The 9943-nt window shown below is 64.0% G+C and overlaps 3 protein-coding genes across 3 annotated transcripts in view, besides 8 other annotated features; all 3 read right to left on the minus strand.

Moving 5' to 3' along the window:
- Positions 1–85: a microsatellite.
- Positions 86–291: 206 nt separating this feature from the next.
- Positions 292–334: a sequence feature (A-rich).
- Positions 335–494: 160 nt separating this feature from the next.
- Positions 495–520: a microsatellite.
- Positions 521–553: 33 nt separating this feature from the next.
- On the minus strand, positions 554–3817 carry Tco025E_03322 (uncharacterized protein; the record flags this gene model as incomplete). Its single annotated transcript, XM_029370242.1, has 1 exon — positions 554–3817. One exon carries the CDS (start codon positions 3815–3817, stop codon positions 554–556), a length of 3264 nt encoding a protein of 1087 aa, XP_029229561.1.
- Positions 3818–3862: 45 nt separating this feature from the next.
- Positions 3863–3883: a microsatellite.
- A 220-nt stretch (positions 3884–4103) lies between these two features.
- Positions 4104–4137: a microsatellite.
- Positions 4138–4235: 98 nt separating this feature from the next.
- Positions 4236–8177, minus strand: Tco025E_03323 (uncharacterized protein; the record flags this gene model as incomplete). Its single annotated transcript, XM_029370243.1, has 1 exon — positions 4236–8177. One exon carries the CDS (start codon positions 8175–8177, stop codon positions 4236–4238), a length of 3942 nt encoding a protein of 1313 aa, XP_029229562.1.
- Positions 8178–8570: 393 nt separating this feature from the next.
- Positions 8571–8611: a sequence feature (A-rich).
- Positions 8612–9066: 455 nt separating this feature from the next.
- Positions 9067–9157: a microsatellite.
- Positions 9158–9189: a microsatellite.
- A 496-nt stretch (positions 9190–9685) lies between these two features.
- Tco025E_03324 (uncharacterized protein) overlaps positions 9686–9943 on the minus strand; it is a gene marked incomplete at both ends in the record, with an annotated part of 1203 nt that continues 945 nt past the window's right edge. The window contains one exon of the mRNA XM_029370244.1: positions 9686–9943. This exon is cut by the window's right edge and continues 945 nt beyond it. Coding sequence (XP_029229563.1) covers positions 9686–9943 — 258 coding nt within the window.

Below are 9943 nucleotides of genomic sequence, written 5' to 3' on the forward strand. Positions count from 1 at the left end.
GTGTGTGTGTGTGTGTGTGTGTGTGTGTGTGTGTGTGTGTGTGTGTGTGTGTGTGTGTGTGTGTGTGTGTGTGTGTGTGTGTGTGCGTTGTTAGCCGCAAAGCCTTCAAAGCGCACAGTAGCGGCAAGCAGCGTTAGCTCGCTTTTTCCTTCTGTGTGTGTGCGGGAAGAGAGCAAAGGAAGGGACAGGTGGAGGAGGTTGAAAAGAGAAGAGCGGCCGCCCACAGAACGGCGCTCCCCCACGCCCCGCGGGAGACGCACGCCGCAAATGCCTGCGCCCACCTCGCGGGGAAAATAAAACGAAAAATAAAAATAAATAAATAAATAATAATAAAGGAGAGGGGAGGAGGCAGAAGCGCCCGGCCTGCGCCCCCCCCCCCCCAGCGGGGCTCCGCGCAAACAGCGTCGAAAGCCCACAGTGAAGGCGGCGGCGGCGATTGATGTGCGCAGCCCAAAGAAACACACACATGTATGCACAGAAAGCGAGAAAGATGGATATGTATATATATATATATATACATGTGCGTAGGCAAATGTGCCCAACACGGTGCTGGCTACGGAGGCGCACGTCGCCCCTCTTCCCCGTATGGCTCGATTCCGACTTGTTCACAACGGCAGCTGCACCCGGACACTGGGCACTTGCGGTGCGTCAAGAACCACTCTTGCAGGTGACTCGCGTGCCCGCCGTGGCGACAAGCGGTGCACCACGCCAGACTGTCTTGGGCGCACTGCCACCACAACGGCACGAGTGAGGAGCAGACCGAACAGTGACGGCGGTCGGAAGAAAGCAACGGGTACGCTGAGAGACGCTGCTGTGGTGTAGCAGGCGTGGCAATTTGAGCAGCTGCGTCGGGCAACGAGCCGGGGAGAGGCGGTTGGAAGGGATCGCGCGCGTGCGGCGGCGCCCCCAGCTGCCCCAGTGGCAGCTGCTGCTCCTGCTGGCTCGTGGGCGGTGTGAGCTGCGAGAGGTGCAGCTCGCGCAGCTGCCGGCAGGCCAGGTCAAACATGGTGCGCTTGACAAACTCCCCCTCATCGTTGAGGAAGGCGCGGTAGGCGGCCGCCCACAACTCCCAGGGGTGGGCGGAGTCGCCCGGTTGCGTGGCCCCAATCGCTCTTTCCCCTGCTGCTGCGCCCATGCGACACCGCGGCACGAGATTCGGCGGTGCTGCAGCAGCAGCAGCAGGGGAGGGGGCCGCAGTGCATGCCCCAATGCGTGCGAAGAGGCATGCGGCCAACTGAAAGTCCCCGGTGCAGTCGACAATTCTCTGCATCAATGGGCAAGTGCTCTCGGAAATACCCTCTAGCAGCAGTAGCTGCTGCAGCATGCTACATTCCGGCGCAAAGGCACTGCTGAGGATGGAAAAGAGCCGTGCCGTGTCGCACTCCGTAATAACAGCAATGGCAACACGATCCCACAGCGGCAGACCGGCGTTTGCGTATATTTTTGTTCGGTCCATGTCGTATAAAAAGACAACCTGCAGCCAGGGGCTCAGTTGGCTCAGAAAGCACTCCTGCACCGCCGTCGCCCCGCTGCGGAGCGTGCTGCAGATGAACTCTGGGTGTTCCAGCAACCGCGCGAGCGTCGCGTACGCCGGGTTGAGCTGCTGGCGCCGCTGCAGCAACGCGACGGCGCGCGGGCGCTGGTTGTGGAGCACCTCCACCGCCACCGCGCGCTCCACCTGCTCGCAAGTCGCGTACGCCGACGCCGCGTCGCGGGAGGCGGGCTCCTGCTCCGGCGGGATCCAGTCGAGCAGGTGCAGCAGCAGCAGCCGGCGCGCGTCGTTCGGCGAGGTGGAGGAGCCACACACGACGGTGATGCCGTGCGGCAGCAAATTCAACGCCATCAGCTTCGTCGTGTTCGGGGCGTTTGCCAGCGAGAGGAGCTCGGCGATGCTGGGAACCGGGCCGCTGCTGCCCACCGCGCCCACCGTCTCCAGGATGGAGACGTACGCGCACAACACGCGCAGGTCCACGTCGGCCGCGTCGACGCACGCACGCAGCGCCTGCACGTTGGCGGCGGCGGGGACGCCGAAGCCGGCCGCCAACCGCCGCCGCATGCGCTGCTCCACGTCCAGCGGGTCCGCCTCGCCTCCCGCCACAAACACCGACGCACAAAAACCAACGGCGAAGCGGCCAGGGCCTAAAATGGCGAGCGTCGCGTCTTCGTCCACCGGAGTGGCTGTGACTTCGCCCGCGCAGTTGACGCCAACGATGCGGGAAAACACGCCCAGCCCCTGCCGGACGCCCGCATCCTCGTCTGCGGCCGCGCAAAAGCATGCGGTGGGTCTGCCGCATCCAACACCTCCCTCCCGCCCACAACGACGGCGGTCGCCTGCCCCACGCCGGCCCCCTGCCTTCCTCGCGGCGGAGTTCCCGTCGGGCGGGCGGTGCCCTCTACCGCGTGCCCCTGTGACTTGCGGCATGCGCTCTGTCAACGGGTGCTCCCGCAGCCATGCACCACGCGCGGCGGAGAGGAACTCGATGTTGACGAGCGAATGCAGCGGCAGCTGCCTCTCTCGCTCCCGGGTGAACGTGTAGACGGGCCGCGGCGCCGCGGTGTTGCCTGCGTCTTCCTCCTGCGGCACCGCCTCGAGGCCCTCTTCCGCCTTCGCGAGGTGCAGCAGATGCACAGTGCCCTCCTCCAGGTTGCAGATCGCCAGCTGCCGATCGGCGGCAAACTTCCACGAGCAGCCGTAGTAGACGTCGTGGCGCGGAGCTTTATGAAGCGTGCGCCTCTCGGCGGCGAGGGAAAGGGTGCCGCCGGCCGTCCACTCAAAGACGTGCAGCGCACACGCGTCTGGTCGCGTGCCGTTATCCGCCGAGCGTCCAAAGGAGAGGCAGGCAAGGATAGGCAGGAAGGGGTGGCAGGCGAGAAAACTGCAGCCGATGTTCGTGACGGCGCACAGCGGAGCCCCCGGCTGCTCCGTGGAGAACACGTACACCGCCCGCTCCGCCCCAGCCACCACGAACCCGGTCGCTGGGAACCAGTCGCTCGTGAGGAAGGACCCCGTCTCCTGGAAGGCGCACGAAAGCTGCAGCCGTACTCGCACACCCTCGCCGTCCCCGTTTTCGTGGGTCCGCCGGGCACCGCCGCGCCGTGCAAAGCTGCTCTGCATCCACGTGCTCGACGGAAACGCGTAACCACCACCGGCAGCACCGCTCGCAAAGTTGGCAACAGGCTCCGACGCTGCACATAATGCGGCGTCTGCGTGCCCCGCGGTCGTCTTGGGCAGCTGCGCGGGAAAGGCAAGGGTCACGTGGTACCACGCAACCCTGCCAGAGGTGAAGCCGACGAAGACAAGCGGCTTGTCACGCATCCACGTGATGGTCCCCACGCCGCGGTCCACCTCAGCGGGTTGCCCCAGCAAGGGCGAGGAGAGGGAGGACGGGCCCACGGTGCTCGCGGAGGAGTGCGACTGTGGCTGTGGCGCGGCACGGTGCTCGCCCTGCCTGTCTGCTGCTGCTGCCGTGGTGGGCGCGCGCAGCGAGGCGGGGTTTCGCCCGGGGAAGTAGACGACGCCAGAGTTAGGCATGACGACCACGGCCAAGACGCCGCTACCCGCCCCTACAACCGCCATGTCAAAGCCGTACAAGGAGCGATTCGCCATGCTGAAGCACTGCGGTGCCGTGCCAAAATCGTGCGGGAGCGTCACCCTGTGCTGCGCACGCACGCGCAACGCGCCCTCATCGCTACTTGAGGCAGCGGGAGCGGCGCCGTCATCGCCGCCACCGCACTCCACGGCAAAGTACGTGAGTGTGTGGCCAATGAGCAACCCAAACCCGTTATGACTATCCGGCTGACACGCGAAGTACTTCATTCCCTCCTCTCGTTCAATTTCCCTTGCCCCGCTTATATATATATAACACACACACACACACACGCAGAGGAAGTTCTTTACTCCCCACTTTCCTCCCTCTGCTGTTCTGCTTCCCTAGTCAGCCGCCTGACGACTACCGAACAAGCGAGACGGCCTGTGCCATTTGGAGTTAGCACGGGGAGAGAAGGCAAAGCAGGGAGGTGCCGTCTGCACCGGGCGCATAGTTGCGCGCAGCTGAGAGAAACGGGAGGACGCTGGCACCCCGCAGCGGCAGCAGCGGCGCTGCCACACACGCACACACACACACACACACACACACAAGCATGAAGCAACGAAGGGGAAAGGAGGAGGCAAAAGAGGTGCGGCCATCAAGTCGATATCGAATCCGGCAAAAAAAAAAAAAGAAAGCAGCCAGAGTTCATGGCGGCAACGGGGGGCAGTAACAACGGCAGGGACATCCCTCCGCCGGGCACGTCTTGTGCTTCGCAAACCAATCGCGCAGGTGCGACCAGTGCCCCCCATGCAGGCACACAGTACACCAGGTGTACGACGTCGCAACGTCGTAGCCGCTCGCGAGCGCAAACATTTGCTCCCCGCAGACGGCGCACATCGGGGTTAAGCAGTTCGGACAGCCACACAATGACTGCTGACGACGCCCCACTGTCGCTGCTGCCGCCGCCGACGACGAAGGCTCCATCGGGGCCGTTGGGACGATCTGCCCGCACTTGCAGCGTAGCTCCACGTTGCGCCTATTCGTTCGCTTCGGTTTTGCCTTTGCCTCCGCCGCGGCGCCGCCCGCCACCAGTCCGCTGAACGGCACCCCCATCAAACTAACGACCGGCGAAGAAAATCCATCCAGCCGACCGAGAGGCGGCGCGGCGGCGTCTTGTTTTGCCAACGAGACCCCCCGCTGCTCCCGCAGCCGCGCCAGTTTTTTGCAGCTGAGATCGTGGAGGCTCCGCAGAATGGCGTGCCCCTCCGCGTTGAGTTGGCTGCGGTACGCATCGTTCCAGAAACGCCATGAGGCGCTCTTACCGGGGCCGTAGAGCGCAGCGTACGCCACGGGGGTCTGCACGTCACATGTCTCGTCCACGTACCGTTGCAGGGAAACGCCGTTGCCGCCGAGCCCCTCAACGGCGGCCGCCAACAGCAGCGAGCAGCCCCCCGCCGCACCCGCGTCAAACTGCTGCTGCAGCATCGCCCGCAGAACCTCGCTGAGGGCGTGGAATGGCTCGTCGCAAGGGGCCGTGGGCGCGGGATCCAGCAGCAGGAGAGTGGCAAGGGCAATGCGGTCCGGCAACGGGAGCTGCGGAAACCAGCGCGTCAAGAAGGCCAGGCACTCGCGGCGCATGGGAAGCGGAAAACGATACAAGTCGCCGATGCCACCGTCGTCACGGCCCCCGCCCCCGCCCCCACGGGCGTCGTAGCCGCTCCCTCTGTGCTCCTCGCCGGCAGCCGCCGCGGCGGCGGCGGCGGCGGCGGGCGTGCGAAAGGTCCCCAAGAAGGAGAAACAAACCCCCATCCAAAAACTGCACTCTGAGACGTCCAGCGTCAGCGTCGGTGGAACTTCGTCGTGGCTCGCCGCCGCCAGCAACACAAGGGCGAGGGCCGGGTAGAGAGGGTTGAGGTGGCCGTAGCTCAGCAGCAGCGCCGAGGCCTCGGCCAGGCGGTACATGCACACCAGGATGGCAACCCGCCGCTCCACCGCCTCCTGCAGCGAGGCCATCCCGACGCGGTCGACGGGGTCCAGTGGGGCGAAAGGAGGGGCGGCGGGCCCCTGGGGAGGCGTGGACGCAATCGGGCCCGCCGCCTCCACAACCTCGTCGACGCTCAAATGCGAGCACGAGCTTGGGGACACCGCCGTGCTCTTCTCACGCGCCTGCTGCTGCTGCCGCTGCTGCTGCGGCGGCGGCGGCCCCGTGGGTAGCGCCTGCGACGAAAAGACCTGCCGGCCTGGCAGCTCCGCCGCATTCTCCGCAGACCCGCCGCTGCCGCCAGGAGGCGTGAGCATCAGCTGCTCCTCTTGCGGGTTGGTCACCCACCCCATCGCACACAAAATGAGGTTGCTCACCTCCGAAGCCGCCTCCGCCGCGGCGCCCGCGCGGCCACGCTGCTCTTGCTCCAACCACTCCAGTATTCCAGGGACGGCGTCCGGCACCGGCAGCGTCGCCCTACCCGGGTGCAGGTACCGCTGCATGTACCAGCCGTAGCGGAACAGCACGTACGCCTCGCGGTCAGTTTGTTCCTTTAGGAGAACCAAGAAGACTTTGTTCGACTGCGGCAAGAAACCAGCGCGGAGGCGATCCAGGCGGCGCAGGCAGCGGTCCACGCGAGTGAGGCCAATCAACAATGCACCGGTGGCGGCAGTCGTGGCAAGAAGGCTCGTTCTCGCACTGTTTGACGTTGGGCTTTCCGCCAAATTGTAAAGAGAGGAACCACACTTTTCCGTCTCGCTGCCAAGGTCGTAGTTGTTGTGGGCGCTCGCATCGCCCATGCTGTTGTTGTTAACGCTGGTCCTCTCGTGCTCTGCGGGTCTCCGCTCTGGGCGGCGTCCGAGTGAGGCGCGCGCGTCCAGAGCGAACAGGTTGGGCCCAGCGCTGCAGAGTGGAAAGTCCCCCAGCATCGTTGTCCTGCAGCCCACCGGAGAAAACACCTGCGGATACAGTTCCCCCGTCTTTGCATTGAGCAGAAGGAGGCAAGGGACGTCGGTGCGACTGCCAGCCGCCACGTGGTGGGAAGGGCTGTTGCGGGCCTTTGCCTCGCCCTGTTTGCCCGCCCCGTTTTCGTCGCTTGTTGCGCCCCCCAAGCCTCCAGCGTGGGAGCGGCGGTCGCCCAGCCACGCCGCCGCCGCCGCCGGCACACGCGGCTGTAGGTAGAAGCGCCCTTCAAACGGCTTTGGGGCGCGCCTTACGCGGGGGGCGGGAAACGGCGCGGCAAAGAGGCGCCCGGAGGCGCGACTGCTGCTCCGCCCCGACGACGCCCGCTCCTCCTCGTCGGAGTCCGCGCGAAGGTCGCCGAAGACGTGCACCCGCAGCCCGCCACTCCGCGTTGTCGTGACAACGGTGGGGACCGCATGCATAGACCAACTCAGCGACGTGTACCCCGCGCGTGAGTGCAGCTGCTGGCAGACGTGCCTGGAGGTCATGCGCAGGTCCCACAGCTGCGCGACATCCCGACGGCGTTGGCTGCCGACCGTCGCCACGTAAACGCCCGCGTGGTCACAGGCAACAAATTCTGCGTAGCAAATGGCAGAGACGGGGGCGCCAGCGCCGGACTCATTCATCGCAGACGAGGGGGCACTGGTGGTCTCAAAGGGCATGCCAAGGTAGCGAATGCCGTTATCCGGGGAACGCAGGTCCATCACCTCCACGCAGTGCCCAATGCCGTCCGCGCGCTCGGCGGCCACCACCGTTGTGTGACTGTGCGGCGCCCAATCTAGCGACGTCAAGGCACCCCTCAGCGGGCGCTCCTGAACCACGCTGACGGACAACGCCGAGACCGGGAGCAGCTCCGCAGCTCGCGTTGGGGCACTGGTGTACGCAGTTGATGCAGCAAGCTGCGTTTGAGTGGTACTGCTCCTGCTCGAGGCCTCCATTGCTGGTGCTGTCGAATGGGGCAACATGGACGTCTTCACCCCGTTGCCGCCCTCAAGGTTCAGCAGCTGCACGACGCCACTGCGCCTACCAACCGCGAGGACGGCGGCGTTGAGTGGGTCCCAGCCAGAGGCGACAATCTCCGCCCCGTGGTTGAGGTAGGGGACGTCGTACGACGTCTCACCGGCCGCCGTGGTGTACAGCGCGGACAACGTGTTCTCCGCGCCGATCCAAGCCCCTACGCCTCTGCCGGAGTACAAAAACCGTAACGCATCCCCCTGTGCGCAGCTCAAGGAGAGGCTCAGCGGCACATTGGTTTGGTCGTCCCCCCGGACACTTCGCCCGCCAGTTGGCCTGCATTGCAGGCGCGACATGTACAGTCGCCCAGCCCCCTGTGCCCCGTCGACGGCCACGCTAAAAGTCTCGGCGTCACGCAACTGCCATAACGAAATGGCGCATGCCGCGCCAAGCGGCCTGCCCCATCGTTTCCTCCCAAAGGCTGCGGAGGACGCGGCGGGACCTGCCGAAGCGGTGCGCACAGATGCACCGCCCAGCGCTCCCTCCGCTGCTGCACTCTCCCACTCATTCCCCGCTGTGTTGGCCTCGGCCTGCAGGGCGCCATCTGCCGCTGCGGTTGCCTCCGCTGCTGCTGCTCCCTCTGCTTCCTGCAGCAGCTGGGATGTCGAGGAGAAACTGTAAATTCTGATATTGGACCGTGTTGCCGTTGCAAAGACGCCCGTGTCCCCCGGCTGCTTGCATAGCAGCATCCCACTCCCCTCCGCTGCCCTGTTTCCTTCCCTCTCTTTTCGTTTGCTCTGGTTGCTGCTTGGCCGCCGCTTTCCTACAGCCCCTTTTTTTCTCATGTCCGCCCCCCCCACAGAGAGTGCGGTGCACGGAGGGAAGAAACACACGGAGAGAGAAGAAAAAAAAAAAGGGAGTGAGAAAAGCGTCAAGACAAACACAAACAAAACATGTCGAGAGGCATGCTGCTACGACGCGGGCAGAGTCACTTCTGCGGTAGTGGCAGCAGGCAGTTCACCGCAAAGGACACTTTGGCACTGGAGTACATACTAGGGGAAAGAAACACGCAAGCAGGAGGGAGAGAGAAAGAGGGGAGTGGGGCGCAAGACTAAGTGCCGGACGACGTGGAAGAGAAACTTAAAAAAAAAAAAACAATAATAAACAATAAAGCAGAAGAAAACATTTAGGGTGAAAAGTAAACAACATCAAATGCCCATGACGGAAGCGTTTTTCACGACGCCCCCGGCCAGGCCGCCCGCATCCGCACCCGCACAGTTGTCGTGTGGAGGCCCCAAAGCACCGTGCTAGTGAGTCTGGGGAGGGCGGGGGGGAGCGGCACGATGGAAGGGGGCAACGGAGAAACGGGGGAGAAGGGAAGCTACGCCCGACGGAAGATGCACATTGTAGACATCCATCTCAATGCAATGCAATATTTCTCGTTGTTGTTGTTTTCTTTTTCTCTTTTGCATATTTTTTTTTGCTGTTGTTTCCTTTCGGTGATGTTGATTCATTTTCTTTCCTTTTTTTCCCCCCTCCCTCCTGTCGTCGCTGTCACTTCGTCTCTCCGGCCTCGGTTTTTGTGCCTCTGTGCGTGGCTGTGCGTATGCCGTTGAGGAGGAGGGGGCAGGCTCAAAAACAAAAACAAAACACACACACACGCACGCACGCAGTGACCCGTATAAATGCACGTATGCAACCACACACATATACACACACAGATATACACGTGTGTGTGTGTGCGTGTGTGTGTGTATGTGTAGGCACAGGCAGACATATAAATAAGTAAAGATATATTTTTTTCTTTCTTTATTTATATGTGAGGGAGAAGAATAGAAGAGGGGGAAGAGTAGAAGAGGGGGAGGAGTAGAAGAGGGGGAGGAGTAGAAGAGGGGGAGGAGTAGAAGAGGGGGCAGCAAAAAAAAACACCACCGACTGGAAGCGCCCGCGGGAGCCTACACACGTGTCCAGCCGTCATTCTCAGCGGAGGAGGCGGTGCTAACGACAGACACCGGCTTGTTCTGCGCGTCCTCGGGCCGTGGCGCCGCCGCGGGCAACGACGGCTCCCGCGTGGCCTCGTCGGCCTCACTCTTGCAGGCCTCGTCGTCGCCGTGAGCCGCGCCGCTGTCGTCCTTCGCCGCGTCTTCTACCGGCTTCAGCGGCGACGACGAGGCGGGCGTCGCGGCCTGCGGCGGCGCCGCGGCGGCCCGCAGCTGGCGCCGCTCGTCCTCGCTCAGGTTGCACTGCTCGACCGCGCTCAGCACGGCCGCCAGCTTGCGGCGCTCCTCGTTAAGCTCGCCCTGGAGCAGATGCACAAGCGACTCCAGCGCGGCGAGCCTATCCTCTTGATTCTGCCACTCCGCCTCGCTGCGGGCAGCGCCGCCGAAGCGGGGGCTGGGCGCCGCCGCATTCCACCTGACCAGCTCGTCGGTCGCCTCCATGAAGCGCTCGGCGAGGCTCTTCGTCTTCGCCGCCTCCTTCGCGGCAGCCGCCGCCGCCGCCTCCTCGCGCTGCC

The sequence above is a fragment of the Trypanosoma conorhini genome (assembly GCF_003719485.1).
Source record: "Trypanosoma conorhini strain 025E chromosome Unknown Tco_14.4_contig_00148, whole genome shotgun sequence".
Taxonomy (NCBI): Eukaryota; Euglenozoa; class Kinetoplastea; order Trypanosomatida; family Trypanosomatidae; genus Trypanosoma; species Trypanosoma conorhini.